Source organism: Aplidium turbinatum, chromosome 2 (genome assembly GCF_918807975.1).
Source record: "Aplidium turbinatum chromosome 2, kaAplTurb1.1, whole genome shotgun sequence".
Taxonomy (NCBI): Eukaryota; Metazoa; Chordata; class Ascidiacea; order Aplousobranchia; family Polyclinidae; genus Aplidium; species Aplidium turbinatum.
In genome coordinates this window covers 4,565,997-4,587,567 of record NC_137473.1, presented here as the reverse complement: position 1 = coordinate 4,587,567, position 21,571 = coordinate 4,565,997, and the positions used below count along the sequence as shown (strand labels likewise).

The window sequence follows — 21,571 nt, the reverse complement described above, 5'->3', positions numbered from 1 at the left end:
AATAGTGGCTTAAATTGCATGAGCATAGAAGGGAAGTTCTAGTCTTGCAAACTGGGTGTAAAAACTGGTGCTTTTCTTGACTTTTGCTGTGGGTTTTGTACTGACAATGACTGTTGGGCTCTCTATAGCTATATTTTCCTCCCTGACAAAAACCTACGCATGCACTACTGTCGTAAAATATATTTATTCAAACATTAACACTAACGCCAAGTGCTTTATTATTCCATTAATGTTCATTGTAGCGTAGCACAAATTCTCTGCTTTAGATTTCGATTTCAGATTTCAAGCATTAGTCTTTTTTTTCAGATTTCAAGCATTTCTCTGCTTTAGATTTCAAGCATCTTTCTACCTTTACTTGCAACAAACTCAAGACCATTGTAACTGAACATATGCTGCTGTGGGCTACATAACAAAATAGCGCTCTGGATAATTAAAATACGCCTCCTCCAATCTATGTATTTCTCATCTACAAGAAATTGAGCTTACAAAAGCCAAATCGGATTGCAACCTTTGGGAGCAAAATAAAACAATAAACGCAGCTGAAGCTGCTACGTACTTCCCATACGTAATTGAATTGCTGTGGTCCGCTGATAGGGCCACGTAATCCTTTGAAGAAACGCAAAATGGGCGTTTCCCATATGAACACCCTACTGTTCTAATTGTTTTCAAAATAATTATCTGGAGTCGATACGAGTGAAAGCATCAACGTTTAGACTGCTAAAAGCTTAGATTGCCTCTCAAAATCAATTGGTTTCACCACAATGCACAGCCTTTATGATTAATAAACTGCTTTACCAACCGGTACGCTGACAGCAAGTCGGATTCGTGGTGGTAATATGATAACAGTGTATACAGTTGTATAATGTGGTAAAGTGTATAATGTATAATGTGGTGTATAATGTGGTGTATAATGTGGTGTATAATGTGGTAAAGTGTATACAGGACGCTCAATAAGAGCGTCTCCGTGACACAGACCAAAAGCTAGCGATTGTGGTGTATGCCACTATATGTAGCTATAACATTTTATATAAAACTAAACTAAATTAAAATCATATGCTTATCACAGCAACCCAGCCTTCTAGTTCCTTTCTTTTTGTGAAGAAACAATTTCTTCTTTTTTTTTTCTTTTTGTGAAGAAACAATTCCTTCTTTCTTTTTCTTTTTGTGAAGAAACAATTCCTTCTTTCTTTTTCTTTTGTGAAGAAACAATTTCGCTACCTGCGATGTGCATTCATATCCCAATTATTATCAACTATGATTTAAAAACTGTTCTTACAAGTTATCCCAAAAAAAACAGGCATCAGCAACGTCATTGAAATTGTTGAAGATCTAAAGTGGCAATCAATCATCATGGCAATGGGTGGGGCATGTAGCAAGAAAGATGGGAAACACATTGTACGTTTGGAAAGTAAATTATTGTTTAGCCCAGAAGCGGACAATAAATTATGTTCGTGGCTTCGACAAAACTACGTTGAGCGGCTGCCAAATAGCCTATTTGTACACTTCATGTTCATGTCCTTAAGAAGGGGTTTAAACCGATTGAAACCGTGTGCCAGAGAAAATCCTACGGCAGGTTGTGAAACTAGTGGTGGCCCGCAAGCCGCAAATTACCCACACCTAGTTTAACTAATCCGAAAAAGCAGGGATTTCCTCTTACCTGCCACTTCGTTGTATTTAAAAGCAACAATATTTATATCCGAAACTTTGTAGCAACAGTCAACAGAATGGATACCACCTGAGAACTTTAGCCTTTTCCTCTCCAGGTGTTCATCATCAAAATGTCATCACTTTACCAAGAAAATTATGAAAAGAACAAACCCTGACTAGCTTAGACTAGTCAATCATACCACAGCATTATTGCACCGCTTTTTGTGTTATGATGCAACATAGCCGTACGGGACCAAATCATTTTTAGGGGGACCAAAACAGTATTTTGCCCAAATCTGCATGATTTAATTGAAATTTCCCTAATTACATATCGAAGGATGTAACTGTGTTGAACTTGAGAAAATACATTTGTAACTGCGAACAGGGCCTCTCTTTCCACCATAACCTAAATAAATATACGCTGGATAAAACGCTTTTTATTATGCAAAATAGTTCAGCTTGACGGCGTCAACGTACAATACTGCTTACCATAAACGGATAATCAAGCTGAACTATTTTGAAAAATTGCTAAGTAATCACTATATCAACTGCAGGAGTAGGAGGCTGCACAATGGAGCAGCAATGTAATTGGGTCACAGACAGATCTATGAATGTAGACTAAAGTTAATTCAGTCTTGTTTTGGGGAACGTTTTTTTGCCTGTGTTTTCGTAGCTGCACGGCCAAGTTGATGCCTGTGGAGTTATTAAACCACACTACCTCAACAATTGTGAGTAATGTTGCGTTGCGTTGCTGAAAACATTTTTGCAAAGATAAAATTTGGGTGAAGTTTGAAAAATTTGGGCAAATTTTGTTTGCCCCCCCAAAAGGTTTTACTCTCCTATGGCTATGAATAAACAAAGTTAGTCTTTAATCAACTGAATTATAGTAATTTGGGCAGTTTTATAGAAGGATTAATCAGATTCAAATATTTTCGTATTTTGTGACAGCTCTAATCAACATATCACAGTTGTATGGGTAAACAAAACTTTGTAATTTTTTGGGCAACTGGATTATGCCAGTTTGGATAGTTTTACACAAAGACTAATATTCGGCAGTTTACGGCTTTTCATTCAGCATAGTTTGCCCAAATATTTGTAAATTTTTCCCCAGATTTGCAAAGTTTTCTTTTACGACAAGAGGGGTGGCTGCCCCTCTTGCCCCCCTGACTCGTACGGCTATGTGATGCAACATAGCAACAAGCGACATCTTGCGGGACTTCAACGCTAGAACAATTGACAATTGTGATTGAACAATAAACAGTAGCCAATATACTCGAACAATCGTGAAATCTTATACAAATTGTATGAAAAAAATTGATATCAGAGACCGAATAGCAACATTGCCTGCATCCTTCATATGAGGATCGCTATCTACTAGTTTCTGTTCACATGTCAAGTTTTTGTCAGAAAGTAAATCATAAACGTTTTATATTAATGTTTCTTGAATGTTTAAGACCTGCAAAAAGTTTTTAGTGAGGCAGTCATCACATTGTTGCATGTAATCAAAATATTTTTCTTCTAAATATTTTGAAACTTGTCTAAGTCAACCTGAACAAAGAAAACTTTAGCACAAAATATAGTTAAAATATTGTTTTCATCACTTGGCACCACGTCATCAGGTTGTGACCATTTTGTAAATGTGTTGTCAACATTTCCGATTCTCAATCAGCGCTTGTCTCCATAAAGTTCTTCAGTTTACTGAAGTATTTTTGTATCCAACCATCAAAGTTTGAGTATGAACTTTGTATTTCTTTGCTGACTTTATCTTCTCTCATCGTGTGTCACACGGCCGTAGCCCAGAGCATCACGAAAGCTCTTGATCTATCTTTTAACTCGGCTAAATCCTGTGTAGAGTATCTTGCTTTTAGGACAGGGCATTCGAGGAGATGTTGCATCATTTTCTCCTGTCCAAATTTACAACTTGTGCTTCCCATAAAATATCCCCACATTCCCCAGTGTCGCATCAACATCTTACATCTTCCAATGCCAGTTCTTAAGCGGTTGAGGCATCGCCTATACTACGAGGGTTTGCGACTTCCGGGAGGAAGGCCTACGTTATCAATTCTACTGTTGCTTTTAAATGACCTACAATATGCATAATCATCGGATTTTGAAGTAACCACGTTGAGTTGGCCCACAGCAAGCTGTAACTTTCCTACCAAGCCTATTTTGAAAATGATAACTTTCATAGATGTGAGAAAAACAGCATGTTGTGCACACAATAAGATTGCAGCCTGAACTGAAACTGTCCCACCGATCCAAAGTAATCATCAGGAGTTCGAAGTGGATCTCACGATGCATTTGCAATTTTAGCTCTTAGTTCTTTGAGTTAAATTTTTGCATGTTTGATAACCTTTTCTCCATTTTTAGATGTTTGTTGAAAAAAATGCAGAGTTTTCCGAATCGATCTTTGAAGGTTGTGACAAACTTTGTCTTCGATTTCAAAAAAAGACACAAGCAACTTGCCACGATGAAATATCTTGAAAAACATTAGCAACAGCATAAAGTTACGTTGAACTTTGCATGCATCATCTCACAACGGCAGGACCGTGCACTTCAGCAGCAACCAATACGGTCTTCTGTGCTAGAATTAGTATTTATTTCAAAAAAATATATTTTCGAGCTTATTGTCTACATGGTTGGTTTTGAATCTTTATCCTCGAACTGACAAAGCTTTGAAGGTTATTCCTGGTAGTTTCGCATACTTGTAGAGGCTCTTGACAGCAGGGCCGGTTACCGAAATTGGCAAAGTAAAGTTTTTCGATTGTTGAAGTGTTGTTACCGGGGAATTATTCCATTCACTAAGTAGCCTACCACTGAATGGAGAGCATTCCTGAAATGCGTTGCTCAAGCGCACACCCCGAGAGTCGAACTTGCGCTGCGTGATCTTGATCCGGGCGCGCAACCACTGAGCCACTGGGGCGAACATTCCACGTAATAACTACAATTTCAACTCTATAGCTACACCGCCTGAACACTAATCTTACCTGATGTAGCATTGTGATGGGCACCATCCAACGACCTTCGTTATTCAAGTAACAAGGAAGCTTCTCGTCTAATCCTGTTATGTCGAGCATGAGACAAACTATCTTCTTTTTTCGATTGATATATTCGCTCATGCTTTTGCTTGGACGTAGAGACATAATTTTGTTCGTTGATGTTTGGCAAAAACAACTGAAGTTGTGTCTTCAATCCACATTGGTTTGTATCTACACTGCAGCAGTTTATTTTCAATATTTACATGTGCAGTTTAAACAAGCTTCTGTAAAGTTTACAACAACAGAGCTGATATGTAGCCTGTAGCATAGGCCTAATAACAAAACTTCAATTTTTTTTTTAAAACTTTTTTTGTTATTTCACTTTTCTTTCTTTTAAGAGCTAAAATTAACAGCATGATTCTACAGTGCACTTTGTGACTTTCTTCCTACCTGTTACCTTAGGCTATATAACCAAGTGCCAAAGTGTTAGCCTAGAATATGCTTTCATAGCGGAGCATGCGTAAAATTGAAAAACCAACTTCAAGCGATATACTGCAAAACTCTATTTTTGTGGTCTAAAATTACAATTTGCAACAAAAAGTAACAAATCGCTACATTTGTTTAGCAGTGTGTGCGTCACAAAAGTAAATCGATTGATGGCGGTGACTCGTTGGCCAGAATTTCGGAACTTGCTTCGCAAAGCAGTTTAGCTGTGCAATGCTGCAGGCTAATGTTTGTCAAAGCATAAAGTTTATTTGGTTTTATTGGACCTAACGTTTTTCTGGAGATATTTTAGAAATTCTCTTGTTTTCGTTTAAGCACGCAATTTTATAGAACATCAAAATCTAAGGTAACTTTACTCAGCTGTAAAATTATCGCAATGTGCATTGAGGCAGATGCAATAAAAATGAATCAGACATTTACAACCCAGTAGGCGACCTATATCAAGAAGAATGGAAGGCAAAAGGAGTTCGAGTCTCCGTTTTGTTGTCTTCGTCAAACATGAATAGTTTGTGTTCTGGCTTTCTTGACACTAGGCACGTCCGCTGCTCTTAATCCACACAACCTGTCTTGCATCTTTTTTCATCTCATAATAACGAATCCCCTTCAACACGAAATGCAGCATTTTCTTTTTCTTCCTTCTCGACTTATACTTTTTACGTAGCAGAGTGCTACGCGATCCATTGATGTCTTCGATTGTGACGTTAGTCATTAAAGTAGAAACTCTTCATTTCAAACTTTTTCCTCCAAGTCGACAATGACTTGATGCCGTAACGAATCAACAGGATGTGAGTCAGTTATCGCTGTAGCTATTTTTACTGCAACAGCAGCAGTGAACCATGCTTTGATTTTAACGTGACTAAAAGTTTGTAACTGCAGTAAAAAAACAAAAAGTTGAAAGAGGCTCGTTAGCTGTTAGCTGCATTTTTGCTACACATGTATATTTTAAAGTAAAAGTCGCCTGATTTCTATATTTCATTTGCCAGTGGGCACTCACTGGGCACTGGGCAGTTTAGTCATAGGCTACGCCTTCTGAAGAATTTGATTTTCTACATCACAGAACTGAACATTTTCGCCTAGCGTTGATGTTGATATATCTTTTCTTTAATGCATTTGCTTTATGTAGAAAATACAGAAATCGTTGAATATCTACAACTACACTCAGCATTTGAAGGAAAATAGATGTGCCCTCTTTTTGTAGTTATTATTGTAATAGCCTACTCACTTTTCGCTACGGCTCGTTAACTGCAGAATCCTGAAGCATGGGGTTACCAATTTACTGTGACAATGTATCATTTTATAGAAACGTCAAATTATAGTTTAATTTTTTCAATATTTAGTTCGGTTACTTTAAAATGCTTTTTTTTCAATGTATGCACGGTTGCATAGTGGGACAAAATACAGGCCGCGCAAATGGCTATTTATTAAATTTTGATGCTTGGACGTGGACAAACCCTGCTCGAAATCTCGATCTCGTCTTGCGTTTTGCCATCTTATTTCCTTCTTCTCTTACTATGTGTTACAGTCAACGTTAGTATAAACAACACGTTTTTTTGTTGCTGTGACAATTTAGACATAAAATAAGAAACAACCTCGACACAGCATAGGCTAACTTTCAAAAGCATTGTATCAAGTAAAATTTAAACAGCTCGATAAGCTACACTGACCTAAGCTGCCATTACTGTGCAAGAAAATAGTTGCATGAAATATGTTGCGCAAGTATTTCCTGTCACTTATACGTCATGTCAAACACACAAAACGATGTAAAAATGGCATTTTTTTGCTATTAGATTAAATGCATGTTGGCTCTGTTTTTTTCTGAAAATGAAAAGTTTTTTTCCCAGAGAATCTGCAAGTGCCAATACGTAGCTACTATTCAAGAAGCATCCTCCTTGCCCTCCCCTAACTACGTTCCTGGTACTAGTATAGGCTATATTATGCGACGAAAATATCTACAGCAACTGGAATGGAAGCTTTAGGTGGAAGCTACTTAAATCAACTTAAATTAAGTAAAGTTAAAAAACCGAACGTTGAACGAAAGCGAAAATAGTGCTACATTCAGTTAAATACACGTAAGCAAAACTGAAAGCGAGATTTATTTTCATGCCAAAAATACTCGGTTGCTACAATTCGTCTGGGCCAGTGTCACCCCACACTTTACCAGACTACAGGAAATAGGCTACCTTTCATATCTTCCCACTGTTATTTACTCGTGATGCTGCTTGTTGGCAACCCAGGCGGGGAATGACGGTCTTAACTATTTCAAGGTTTACTGAAATAATTCAAAAGTATTGAAGCATGTAGCTTTGGCTTCATAGGCGTTTAGCTTCACTTCCTGCGAGGATTTTTACAGATGATTGCATTTTTAAGCCTAACCTTTCAGTTCTTCGTGGTCAGTTATTTGATTTCTGAAGCTTTGGTCACAGACTTTTTCCTTTCGATAACAAAGCTTTCGTTTGTAACTTTGCTGAGACATAAGCTTTTCAGTTGAAATTGCTCAATCCAATCACATGATGCACTCACGTACGAAAACGTATGGCTATGTTAAAATGATGTAAAAGTTCTGCTGTCCTTTCTGCTGAGTATCGTTTACATTTGAAATGAAAAGGGGAGAATGTAATTCTACCTCTGATTGACGCTTCTCCAACAATGGGAGTTAAAAACATGTTAGCTAGGCCAACCAGATGTAATCTTAAATCAATAATGTTTTATTCAGGGATATCTAAAGAAGGGGATACGAAGGCTTTTATTACGTCTGACAATAGAAGGGCTTTTGTTTATCGTAAATAATCTGTGTTTATCGTAAAATGACAATTGACACGGATAGTAGTTTAATAAATTTTGTTATGATAACTTGCATTGCGCTATTAGCATCATGCCTGGATATTCACAGCATGCTCATGGTTGCTTGTTAATTCAACTACCCATCATACTTGCTTTACATCTAGCCTACTGCAAAGGCTTTGTTAAAAAAACAGCTTACTGGTAACTTTTTAGCTGTCTTTGTAAACAAGTATTCTTTAAATATGCTCTACGTAACATTTGCTAACTGTCTTCTGTAGCTCATTGTACCAGCTGCACTACAAAACTTTCTACAAATTTAAAAAGAACCACATGTTTAAAGCACCACAAACTACCGCCCTGGTAGTGTCACGAGAATAAGGCAATCGCTGCGAGCCTTCATATCCCCTTCTCTAGATATCCCTGGTTTTATTTCCAACGATTGTTTTAGTTGGAAGTTTGCACAACGAAAGGTTCGTACACAAAAATGAGCCAAAAATAACCATTGACCATACTTTTGATGAAAATACGATTGCATCTTCATCTGCTGCTTCAAACAACATTTATAATATCTCAGCTATCGGGTTTTCAAATAAACTTTCAATGTCGCTGAGAATAAAGACGTCTAATTGATTAGTTTTTGTCAATGTTTACTTCAGAAATATCAATGATTAGCACAGTTCAGTTTGTTTTTATTTCTGATCCTCACAACGAAAACAGTATAATATGCCAAGCATAGCAAAGGTCTACAAAAAGGTAGAAGCGACAAAACGCGAACTAACAACGTGCTTGATACCGAAACAAGACAAGCCGTTTAAAATTTGGTACGACCGCAACACCTCAATTCATTTGACACGGTCGCAACACTTTTACTAGCACACCTTTCTCGCAACACCTACAGTACTTGCTAATGGGATTACTAACAACTGCTCTTAACACAAAGTTTTAAAACTCGTTGTTTGTCTATTGGTATGTTTGGACATATAGGGCGCTAAGAGCTTTCATTGCATTCATCTTTCGCTTTCTTCCGAGTTTCATCATCATCATAAGACCTTCCCATTTTCTTGTCAATCCAATCGATCCTGTGCCTTTATGTACCAGTTTGTTGTTTCACATTCTTTGTCAATCTCGTCTCTCCATCTCATTTTTGACTTTCGAGCTTAGTTGTGTAATAACCTCAAAAACTGTTCAGAGATTTCTATATTTTAATGTTTTTCTGCTTGTTTGTAAACAAACTCTTAAACTTTGCATCTTCACTTCAAAATATTACTTGGCAGTCTGACTGTATGCCTAAACTGAACTGTATCGAACTATTCATTGAACTGATGCGTTAAAAAAAATAAGTAAAGTGTTATTCGATGGTTATACATTTCACTCGATATCTTACTGAAAAATAAATCTAATGTGCTTTTCGATATTTTTTAAATCTTTGTGAAATTTCCCAAATAAAAACGGACAATGAGTCGAAGTGCTGGATTGAACTATTATGAAGAAGGAAATAGGCCTACTCTAAGATGAAAGAAGCGGAAATTCTGTTTCACTGCTTCATTGTCTGTATGCTTTGAAAATGGTTTCTGCTCAAGGTTTCAAGTTTCTGCTATTTCTTCTATTTTTGATTGCAATTTCCTCTAATATCAGTTCCTTGTTTAGGCTGTATTTGAATACCACTTAAACAACGAAGTGAATTAATAACATGAGATAATAATTAAAAACAGTTAAAAAGAATAGCTTGAACACGCTGAGTAAGCTACACGTACAATGTGCCCTGCTAAAATTATTTGCGTTAAACAATAGTTTAAAAATTCAGGAAAGGCTGGTTCTTTTAAAAGTCTTTCATCTGCCTTGATCACAAATGCCCTTATTTAATCTCATTATTTTCCAAGATCGTTAAAGCAATAACCTCTGCTCTGTAACATGTTTCTGCAGCTTGGTACCAACTTCGCTATTGTGTGGACATTGAAGATTGTTAGTCGCCATTGTGTTGTCAACTGTACGCTTTGTTTGAACAAGACTGCGTCACTATCAAATATTACAGCCGCATTGTCCGTTAACAACGTGTGCGACAGTTATGACCTGTTTACCACAACTAAAGTTTTCAGGGGCTGCATAACTAGGAGTTTTGAAACGAATAATGATCGCCTCTTTAAAAATTGGTTAATACTTTTTGTAAAACATTAAGACTTAACCTGTTTTCTTTTCTTTACCCCAGAGTGTCGATATAAAGATAAGTTTATTCCAACCAGTGTTTTTCAAACTCCATTTTGGGCATGCAGTATTATGTAGTCTATTATTTTCATTAAATTTACCCCTGGGTGTAATTATATCCTCAGTTGAGAAACCTCGTGTCAGAAGAATTGTTATAAGCTTTTTGCATCCCAAGCAGTAGTAGGCTATCTCATCCTCATTGTGTTGTTCCCTCACCTAGCAGATTTTTCAAATTGATCAGTTAGTTAATAATTGCTAAACACCATACTGTCCTGCGGTACGGTGTACTGTGTGTGGTAATTTAAACTTAACAGCAGGCCTATATTTGCTTGGCAAACAATTTTATATCCTCGTCTTGCCATGAACAGCAATTGGGATTAAAATTTTATTAAAAATATTTTTCTATAGGCCTATGTGCGCTTACAATAAAGCTAACACGTCAATTTTTTCCACTTCATAGGCGGACCTTTTGTGATTTCACCAACTTCCAACACTGTTTAAGTTTTATTTATCAGAGTTGTTAGCTTGGTCGGACCTTTCGAGATTAAAACATGGTGCAAAATTTTGGTCTGAATTCCTGGACTGAAAGTTGTACCCTAAACCTTGATGCTGTGAAAACGTTGTAGCCTATAAAAATATGGTTGGAAGTAGTCGATATTATACCAATAGAGAGTCAATTATACTACTAGAGAATCAAATAGGCCAGGGGTGTGCAACCTTTGTTACAGGAGGGCCAGATATAAATAATTGGGTGAAACCGCGGGCCGCACGTTTATTTAACATATGATTTCTAGTAGTTGCAGGCACAAAAGAGTAGTTTTTCTTGTTATTCATGTTATTCTTATATTAGGGGTTATCTCCTTCCAGAAATAATAAGTTAGGACGCATAAATTTCTGAAGAAAACTGCTATTCAAATTTATTGTCACACTGTCTTTAAACGAGCTCAGTGAGAAGTTTGCAGCTGGCTTCTTTTCCTGACGGCTTTTTCCAAATTTACTTTAATGGAAGTGATCGCAATTCGAAGTCCATTTTCCAAGTGTTGGTCTGTCAGAACCGATCAATAGGGAGATTTTATGACGCCCGTTTTAGAAAAAAATGTTCGCACAAATACGTTGAGCCAAAAAGTGCCATTTTTGAAGCCATGGATTTTTGAAATGTGGAAAGTCATCTTAGTTGAAATGTTTTCGGTAAAAATCGCCAAGATTCATTTTTAAATGCTTTGCTTTCAAATCCTTTTTCTCTTGAAGATCAATCAGTTCAAGTGGGATATCAGCGGGTGCTTTGTCAATGTCCGTGTTGAATGGCGAAGAGAATATGTCAAACAAATGTTCATGAGATTTGAAGTCCTTGAAACGAGCCAAAAATTCATACAACAATTTTTCAAATTTAGTTTTCTTCTCCGGATGCATTCCATAGTCTCTCAAAGTTGGAAAGTGGAAAAGATGTCCTGTCTGTATGTGAGCTTTCCAAAGTCGTACTTTGTTCATAATGCCTTTTATGTGACCATACATTTTTAGAAATAATTGATTAAACTACCATTCAACGTTTTATAGGCAGAGAAAACTTTTTCTCGAACCGTAGAAAATTTCATGATCAGATCACCGCTTCAATGCGTGATGGAAAGCTACAGATAAATCTGCATCTGGCATTACAGAGTGCAAAAAACAGTGTTGCAGAACGCGTTTTCGAATATTAAATTCTCATCAGTGCAACTACGTTTATGAACGCAATAACAACGGTTAACTTTAAACTCAATATAATACATTACAAACATTATAAGGACATATTCTCAGTGTTCAATTGAATATTAATAAATCCAGAGACATCAGAATAGAAAATTAAATACAATGGATTGGCGGTGGCCGGTGGGAGACTTCTAAAATGGTTAAAAGACGGTGAGAAATCTACAATATTCCACTTCACAATGAATTGTTCAAACGTACCAGACTAAACTAAATTACCGTATAAACATGTTTTGCGGGCAGCACACAATTCAAAATTGGCACATTTTCGCGGGCCACATAGTTTTTCTTCGCGGGCCACATTTGGCCCGCGGGCCGCACGTTGCACACCCCTGAAATAGGCTACTGTACTAATAGAAAGTTATTCATCGTAACCGGAATCATTTGAATATCTTCATTGTGATAAGGTTTAATCATATTCAATTGTAGGCTACAAATTATTTGTAAAAAAGAAACAGTCAGCCACTAATAAAGGTACCGTATCATTATCAATAAAAATTTGAAAAACCATCGTTTTGCATTTATGTCATCAGTTTCTCCTCAATCGTGTCAATTCGGGGCCAACTTTGACAAACACCCATATTCTGCCACTCTTCAAGGGGTTCTTACAAAAATCTTTTATTCTAGATGTGCACACAAAAGTCTTCCATTCCAGAAGAGTACGGTACACACAAAGGCCTTTCAATCATCAAAGGTAGGCTTACATACAAGAACTCGTCACGTTTCAGGGGTGTACACAGAAGCTTTCTCCTTTTTGGGAGGCACACAAAAGCTTGCCATGTTTCAAGAGTGCACACCTCAGTGGCTTAACATGTTGTGTAAAGATGAGGTTTAGTTTTTTTTCTTTTAGCATGTTGTTTGTTTATAATGGCTCTAAAACTGTAGATGATGTGGACGAAAATGTTCTCACAAACAATTCGTCTGAAAACCCAAGTTCAAATGACATATGCTTTGAGATTAGGACTTGACGTGTACTGTATATTCTCATACAAAGTAAGCTATTAATATTATTTATTTTTATCAGACAAGAATGTCCATATTCAAATCACACAAAAAACAAAACATACAAAAATAAAAGGCATAGGCTACAGCAGTAGCCTATACACACAGCTGCGGCTCAAAAGTAATTGAAATGAAATTAGAAGCTGATTTGTTCAAATAACCGACCAGTAAGTTTTAACGTTAGCAAACGATGACTGTTGATATATTTGTGCTATGGCAGCCATCAAGGCTAAGATCAATCAATCAATCAATCAATCAATTAATGTTTTATTTGTCAGTAACAGGAACATAGGTACGTGTTTGAAATATGCAATATACACAGTACAAAAGTTACACAAGTTCCCGTACCGACAGGGAGACAATGAGACGACCATATGGTCTACTAGTCAACTGCCACCCTACGGAAATTACGATTTTGCCATGCATAGTCTTATTGTAATGAAGACAGTAGTTTGGTTTACGATTTCCAATTATGAAGTTACTATTGCAACATCCAGCTTACCTTCGTCAATTTCCTTCATTGAGAAATATTTCTGCTGAGGTCTATTTAGTATTCCAAAAAGCAGTTGAATTTGCGCCTAAATGTAGGGCTAAATTCTCGAACGATGGTTTGAATCTGGTGTGTGACGTTGAGTATAGTGAAGTGCAATTAAGCTACACTCGCCAAAAGCTATCATCGGTTGATCTTGCCGAAGTTTATTTATCAACCGGTTATTTATCGACCAGCCCAAACGCATCGTTTTAATACAAACAAATTCGATTATCGCAGTCTTTGTTTCCTCTGCAACTTTGCTTGCGCAATTCTTGGTAGCCAACTAAGCTAACTCGGATACCATATTTTTTCTGCGTCGATGCAGAAATATCCAGGGCCATTGAGAGGATAGTTTGGGCTCGGTACCAATGAGATTCTCGGGACCCAAATTCACTTTTAAGAAAAACGCACCGTATTCAACGAATACAAGGTGTTTTTTTAAGTTCCCCAGTCTCTTAGAGTGGTTACCCCCGAAAATCAACCCAGGCTCAAGTCCAAAAGTATATCCTCTGGACTGGATTCCTTGTCAACACTACTAAAGATAGCACAGCAATCCATGTTACAACTACTTAACATTGGAAAAGTTGGTTTCTTCAAGGAAACAAACCTTCTTCGAGAAGCTTCTGTGCCCTCAACTTCCTGGCTATATTTAATCTATTTTAAGTATTCACGTACGCGAAAGTGCTATGAAAAAAACTTGTAGCCTACAAACTTCTTGTAAAGTTAAATTTAACTACTTTTTAAAACTTTCTAGATACAAATTATGTATAAATAGTGCAGAGTAGACAATCAGTATATAAACTATATCATGGTTTCTGCTATAACGTTCCAAACAAAAATATTTAGAAATTTGTTTTGATTCAGATTTCTTTATTTTGTGACGTCACGAAATAGTTTTCTATAAAAAAAATTGTGTTAAATTTTTCTTCGAAATTAATAGTACTTTTGGTTTCATTGTGCATTGGAAACAAAAACAGAAAGCCGAGTGATGTTGCCAGATTTAACATATTCACGTTTATTTAAATTTGTTAAATCTGGTAATTTCAATCGGCTTTGTGTTCTAATGGTACAACTCAGACTCCTACTGAAGCTCTAACAAAAACAGAACAAAGAGGTTAATAACACCACGCTTGATATCTGCAGGACATAACCGCTTCACTACCTAGATGAAATTGGATCTCCGCAAGATGACCATGTTTTTCATATTGCATTAATTCGTATTGTCATACTTTTTGTTTCGTATCTCGCTATTTTGTTATAAGTCCATGCAGTTTTTATGTAGCCAATCCATGAGGAAGTTGTTGTATTGGTGGGCGGTGACCAAATGTCGATATGCTGTTACCTTAATTTTTTTCTGATTGTGTTGCAACCAAATTTTTTAAAAAGCAAATTTTTTAAAGTTTTAAAAAACTTTTAAATTCAAAACTTTAAAAAGCCAATTCTTTTAAAAATAAGTTATTTTCTTTTCAAGTGGCCTACGTCAACTTCGCGTTTTGTCGCGTTTACCCTTTTCTAGACTTCTTTGTTGACTGTGTCTTCGCCATGATAGTCAGAAACAAAAATCACAGAATTGAGCTGAGACGCCACCGCACTCAGAAGACTTTGTGATATACAAAGTACGGCATGCATCTTTATACTTCAATTGTTTGAGTGTTCAAAATGTGAATTGCATTAGAATATTTAAAAAAATTCATTTTTTTTCTAAATTTCTTCGTCTTCGTTTGATTTTCCTTCACAGTAATTTTTTTGGAAAACATTTTATTTCAATCCACTTTTCACAAAAGCTGATGTCGTTTTATTTCAATTCGATTAGAGAAATTCGTTTTGAAGAGATCTACTTTTTGCAGGCTAGAAAACAGGACAACAAATATCTCGTGCGTAGGCTACATCCTTAGTTGTGTGCATCCTAAACCATTTCAATTATTTCATAGCCAATGAAAAATTCCAAAATATTTAGGTTAATATATTAAATAAACATTAGGATTTCACATTCTGTTACAGCATCATTTGACAAAGTTTTATTATTGATAATAGGCTATAGCATATCAGCAGCTCAGATCTCCTCCATCAGTTTACTACTAGAGAACTTCAAAGACATTTTATTATGATTTAGGTTGTTTATTAATTTCTTGGGGAGGTCCTCCATAACCCCTCTAAGTGCTTCGCCTTCGGTGACTCGTTGCCCAGGCTCACTCACATGTGCAAAAATACTTCTTTTCGTTCCCCCAAAATTTGTGCTGACTACGCCCCTGGGTATGCTATAGCCTACTTTTTGCTTGTTTTACATAAGTAATATATTTTTCAATGTGTATTTTGTATTTACAAAGAATGCACATCATTATTTAGTTTAAATATTACTGTTAGTAAAAAAATCCTGATCCTGCGTGTTCACATGGGCGGCCTTACAGAATGTTTTTTTACTGAAATGGAAGATTGCAGCCTACGTCTTTTTACCGCTTGGACTTGCATTAAAAACCTAAAGAAAAATTCTAAAAGCTTTAGGCTACAATAAAGAATGAAAATATCTTTTAGTTGTTACTTTAAAAGCTTAGCTACTCTGGCCTATAGTTCATTGACTTATCTCTCATAGTCGATTGTTAAAGCACTGATTTCTCTGTCTCCCTTTCCGAAATATTCTATTGTCAGCCTATGCTGTCAGCTTTATCGGATCTTCGCCTTTGTTTTGTTTTTTGATTTAGGTGCTTCTCTGGGCATAGAACAATCACCAGCAAAAAAAGTTTTGTCCATAAACCCCACTCCGTCAAAGCCCGGAAGGTGAACCACCGAAAATTATTATTTGACATATCGCGGTAGCTCGATAGCTTGCCAGGAAAACGCCAACGCGGAAATATGATGCTTAAGAAGGAAAAAAATTGCCTTTGTATTTCTTAATTTATCACCAAAGAAACCTAATGTAAGCTAACGGCGAAATTTCTACATTGTTGCTATCTGTTACGTAAGTTTACAAAAATCCTACTATCCGCTTCTTTGTCTTTTCGGTCACAGGCTATCAGTATTCTTCATTTGAACTCAGAATAAGCAGTAGGCTACAGTATATAAAATGTAGGCTAGGCTAATTGCTTAACTGTTGAAGCTATATGATGCAACAAATGCAAGCAGCCTATACGTGATCAAGGCAGCTGTATCCCGGATGTGCAAGTTCTCGGTGAGGAAGGAGATGAACCAAACATCGCAAAGAAACCAGTTGAACTCAGTGACGTAACAACAATGTTGATTCAGCAAAAATCAAACGTCATTTGAGGTAATATAGATAAAGGGTGCAGGCTAATCTACGAGCAATCAACGCAAAGAAGCGTAAGAAAAACAATATGAAAATACTAAAAAAAAGAGAACCTGGAGCATTTAATTGCTGAATCAGTGTGAGACCATATGCATCAGGTTTCTTTTTTGTTTGTTTTTGTATTGTTTTTCTTAAACTTCTTTGCATTGGTGGTTCGTAGTTTAGCCTGCACCCTTCCTTCCAGTAGCGTGGCCAGGGGAGTCCAAGGGGCACTTTTGGTCCCCGGCCCGGGATGGCAACCTTTCCAAGGGGTCTGGAAGCTTGAAAAACCACGTTGTATTCTTCCCTTATAGTGCATTTTCCTGCGAAGTATTTTGATGTTGGGTAAGAGGATCTCATTAGTACCGGGCCCAAATTATCCTCTCAACGGGCCTTCTTCTTCTTCTATATTAGGCCTACCCCACAATGTCCCTGGATTTTTGTGATGTGGGTTGTATAAAAATATCGGTTTCTCTCTGAACTCGTGACTTAAAGGCATACTAAATGAAAATTTCAAACCGGAATTAAGCATTAAAATGAGTAAACTGAACATTCAAGAATACATTTCAAAAACAATTACCCAAAAAAAATTGTTTTCAATGGCGCCGGCAAGGCCCAAAGTCCAGTGTTTCATTTATTTTCAAAATGACCAAAACGTGAAAACACTGCTCGAGAATACGTAATAAAAACCAGCAATAACAAAAGCCACGTCACCACATCTGATGTTTTGAGCAAACTGTCCGCTGTTTTGATGTTGGAATGCGCTGTTTTGATGTACATACATACATAGCCTACAGCCAAATCGCCCGCAGTAACAATTATTGCGTGATCGGTTGATTGCTAGTCTTTTGTTACGTAGACTGTACAGTCGCACGCTTCGTTGCTCAGACCCAATCTCATTTTGAAAGCTCTGACAAAAGCACGCGCACAATGGTGATCAGACCGCAATGGGGCAAAATTTTATTGAAAATCGTTTTATGGTAGCATGTTAAACACAAAGAACGTGGAAAATCGCCAAGTCAGGTTTTTCCTTTAGTATGCGTTTAAATAATACATTGGCCTGCTAGTTCAACCAACTAGTATCCCTTTAACTTATCAAGTAGCTTATCGCCACCTAGCGCTCAGATTTTTCTTAGATTGTGGTTCAGCCGGCATTTTGTATCTGTATGAGCTCAAAAACCGACTGACCACGAGGAACGAACTCTTTCTACCGGGAAAGTTAAATGTAAGATTGTTTGTTTGTAGTGATTGATTGCAGTGAGTTAACGTGATTGTACGCTACATTGCGTCAAAAAAACGTTTCCATCAAAATAATGTTCCAATTTTTAGGAAAGTGTGTAATTTTGTCACTGTTCCCAATTTTGTGAATTAGCCACAGACACTTTTATGAATATCACTTTTTGAAGCTTACACAACTATTTTGTGGTACCATTGCTCGGTTGTCCGACACTATAGGAAGCCTATACTTTATTTTTAGGCGAACTAAGCAGTCCCTTAGGGTAGGTTACAGCCATAAAGGGGGAGAAAAAGTTTCTTTCATTCCGTAATTTGGAAGGGGATACGGGTTCAAATTAGAGGCCATCGGGAGGGATCTGACCCATTGAAAGTAGTCATCCTATGTCCGTTGTAAAAATCTAGCTTTTTGCTATTACGTGCCGATGCCCAGTGCCTACCTATAACATAATTTTATATTTCAACGTTCAGATGCTTGCAAATAAGTCACACTATTGTATGGTGCTACGGTATATTTGTTAACTCTCAACACAACGGCACATACTTTTAGCAGCAATAGAACACATCAAAACTGTGCAAAGTTTTCAGTCAATCAGGTCACTACAGGGTTGAAAACATCACGTGATACCAAACGCCACTTTTCCAGCTTCACTTGAAGGGACAATGTTCGACCCAACTATGTTTTACGCACAAGATTTTTTTTCAGGAAAAATAGCATTTCTGATTTGCTAAAATCTTGCAAACAAGTAGCCTTCGAAGTGTAACGAATGTAATTTGGCAACAGCAGTAAGCAGTAACCGACAAAAAAGATCATTGTATCGACTACATACATAATACAGCGCTACGACTAAGTTTGGGGTACGCATAAGAATGCAATAGAGGACATGCCACGCTTTTGCAGCTGAACTTCATCGCCACGCGGGGACGGGCTTGGCTGGCGAAATCCCGGTCTTTAGTTTCATCGGCTTTCCGCTAGGATGCAATAGAGAGCCGTCTTGTGGATGCTGGAAATCGATAAAATTTTGTTGTGAATGACCAACAAGAGGTTTGGGATTCCGTGAGTCAAAGAAAAGAGACTGATCTTTTGCACTAAAGTCAGAGCGGAATTAAGATACAGCTTCATCCCTATCTTAGTATAGTTAAGAAAACGGCAACAGGCCAGGGTGGTAAAGTGATACACTACAACAACGACTACCAATATTCAATTTCTGTCTGTTCCATGAAGTGATGTCGAGTTATGAGATTGATTTATCTTTATCCCCGATCAGGATTTGTTGAAAAAAGTAAGAGCCGGATCCTGTTCCTATTGCTACAACTCTGAAGCATGAGCACAAACTCAAAACAGGTTTTGGTTGTCAGAATCTGTTTGCTTCACAATGTGGATATTAACGATCTGTTTTAGCCTGATGCTGCTGGTTCGCTGTGGTAATAGCGAATTGCACTATCTTTCGGAACACAGTTCCCTAGTCAATAGTCATGGTAGTAAAAAAGGTAAAGGGGGGTCCCATACTTGATTCAAGTGTCGGGTATGAGAAGATAAGGTTCTCATTGTACTAAGCCTTCGGCACTAAGGAGAGTAGGGTGGCCAGTTCCTTTCTCTCGGCCGCCTTTACTTCAGCAACTACGCCCACCCAATTTATTACACCCTGGGTAGAGGTGAGCGGTGTTTTCAACAACCAGCTAAAGGCGGGAGTCGAACCAGGTGTGCATAATTGGAAAGCCAACGCCTTATCCGTTGCGCCATCCCACCGCATGATAGTATCAGGCTAAAATAGGTCGTTAATCTCTACACTGCGAAGTAAGCAACGATCATGCTGCTGAAAGCGAAACTCAATCTATTGGATACTCTGTTTGATTGATTGTGGGAATCTTTCAGACTGAAAAAGCTTCTTTAGAGCTTCATCCTGGCAGTTTCGCATACTTGTAGAGGCTTTGAACCACTGACGCAGGCCCGACCAACGACATCAACAGAGTCAAGTTTCTTCTTGTTGCTGTCTGTGAATTATTCTTATCACTAAGTGCCACTGAATGGAGAGCAGTGCTTGACATGTGCTGCTTAGCCTGCTTTCTGAGTGAATCCTATTCTCAACCAATTGCTTGTTAATGAATTATGTGAGGGCAAGTATTATTTTTGTTTTGATGATTACGCATCAAAATAAACTGACCTGTTCTATCCGTTTTGAGTTTTTCTTCACAGGGCTTGACGTCACAGAAGGCTGTACGGAACTCTGCAAGTAAAAGTCGATATGACAAAACGTTTTACTGATGAACGAATTCATCAGTCGTCATAAAATTAGACTTAGTTGCTTTACGACGAAGATCTTCAACCTAAATTAGTCAATCCGAACCAGTAAATTAGTCATTTTTACATCACTTCAATGTCTGAAGACGTTAGGTCAGGCAACATTTGAACATTTGCTGATTGTGGTGGAAACAATTGTGCGTCACTTTTAGCAGCACCTTCTTCTTGAACCTTCGAAAGGTTATTTGTGCCAGCAGTGAAGAGGTTTGATTAAGTAGTTAAGGAAGCAATGAAGCCAATCTCTCCAGCACAACCCTAAATGTCTCGGACACGGTTCACGGTTCGATGTTAGCGGCAAGTATCGAGCCGGCGACCTTTCGAACGTCAAACCAAAGTTGGTGTTTTTTATCGCATCCAGGCTGACACCCGGTGGTTGAAGATGAAGCGAGGAAGCCAATCTTCGTGTTCACCTCGAGGCATCCTTTTAAGTGTCTTGCCAAATACACAGCCGCATGCTCTTGAGTGGTATCGAACCGGCATCCTATCGAGTGAAAGCTCTGACCACTCAGCAATGTAGCCGACAAACCAAAATTAACAAGACTACATTATCACTGAAAGCCATACACGCACCTTGGACAAAGCCGACGAGGTGTTGTTCAGTCTCAGATAGCTGAGAAGTTGTTCAGCAGCCAGCTTCGTCTCTCCACTGGGTGTATCTGATGTGGAGTAAAGTCCAAGCATTTGGGATATTTCACTCATCTACAAAAATGGAATGTTCAAAAATCGCTTGAAAACATTCTAAGAGCATAGTTTGTTCGTATCGTCATATAAAGCTCCTAAGAGCATAGTTTGCACTGTGGATGTGGCGCTATGGAAATGCTGTTATTATTATTACCATATGCTGAAAGGTGACGACATGAAACGAGACAATAGCCAATATTTGCAAAACAAAGTCTTCTTTGAGAGTACTTCACAAGGAAGAAACTGTAAAAGGCGATCTATAACTTATACGAAAAAATGTACAAAGTATACTGTATATACGACATACGGTGATATCCAGGGTGTAAGGTTAAATAATGAAACTGCAAAATCTCCGAACATTCTCACGCTGAGTCATTGACTCGTTAATTCACCTGTTTAATATTCGCGTGGAGACAAGAGGGAATTAACTGAAGCTTAGAAAAAGACGATTTGTGACGTAATAATTGTTCTCATTCTAGAATGCACTTTGAAAACGTTAACAACTTCACACTGACCCCTGCAAGGAAGTAGCAAACTTTACCTGGGCTTGATTTAGGAACGCAGGGGTGCTCTGGGAGATGGAGGGGTGTGGGGGTGCCGATGGGGTGTCAGCAAATCTGACACTGCGCTTCGGATCACCAAACACAGACTGGGACGATACCGCCACCCTGAAATATTAACATTTT

The 21,571-nt window shown here is 37.7% G+C and overlaps 2 protein-coding genes across 2 annotated transcripts in view; one reads left to right on the top strand and one right to left on the bottom strand.

The window, feature by feature from the left end:
* LOC145787267 (DNA-directed RNA polymerase III subunit RPC7-like) overlaps positions 1-4,097 on the top strand; it is a 43,814-nt gene extending 39,717 nt beyond the window's left edge. Inside the window, exon 7 of the transcript XR_014291379.1 lies at positions 4,018-4,097. The gene's annotated coding sequence lies outside the window, so the exon portion shown is untranslated. The remainder of the gene's footprint in view (positions 1-4,017) is intronic.
* Positions 4,098-18,409: 14,312 nt separating this feature from the next.
* The window catches only part of LOC145765223 (uncharacterized), a 37,057-nt gene continuing 33,895 nt past the window's right edge, over positions 18,410-21,571 (bottom strand). The window contains exons 23-26 of the mRNA XM_082577005.1: positions 21,427-21,553; positions 20,775-20,903; positions 20,068-20,130; positions 18,410-18,906 (exon numbers count right to left, since the gene is read on the bottom strand). Coding sequence (XP_082433131.1) covers positions 18,811-18,906; positions 20,068-20,130; positions 20,775-20,903; positions 21,427-21,553 — 415 coding nt within the window. The 3' untranslated portion in view covers positions 18,410-18,810. The remainder of the gene's footprint in view (positions 18,907-20,067; positions 20,131-20,774; positions 20,904-21,426; positions 21,554-21,571) is intronic.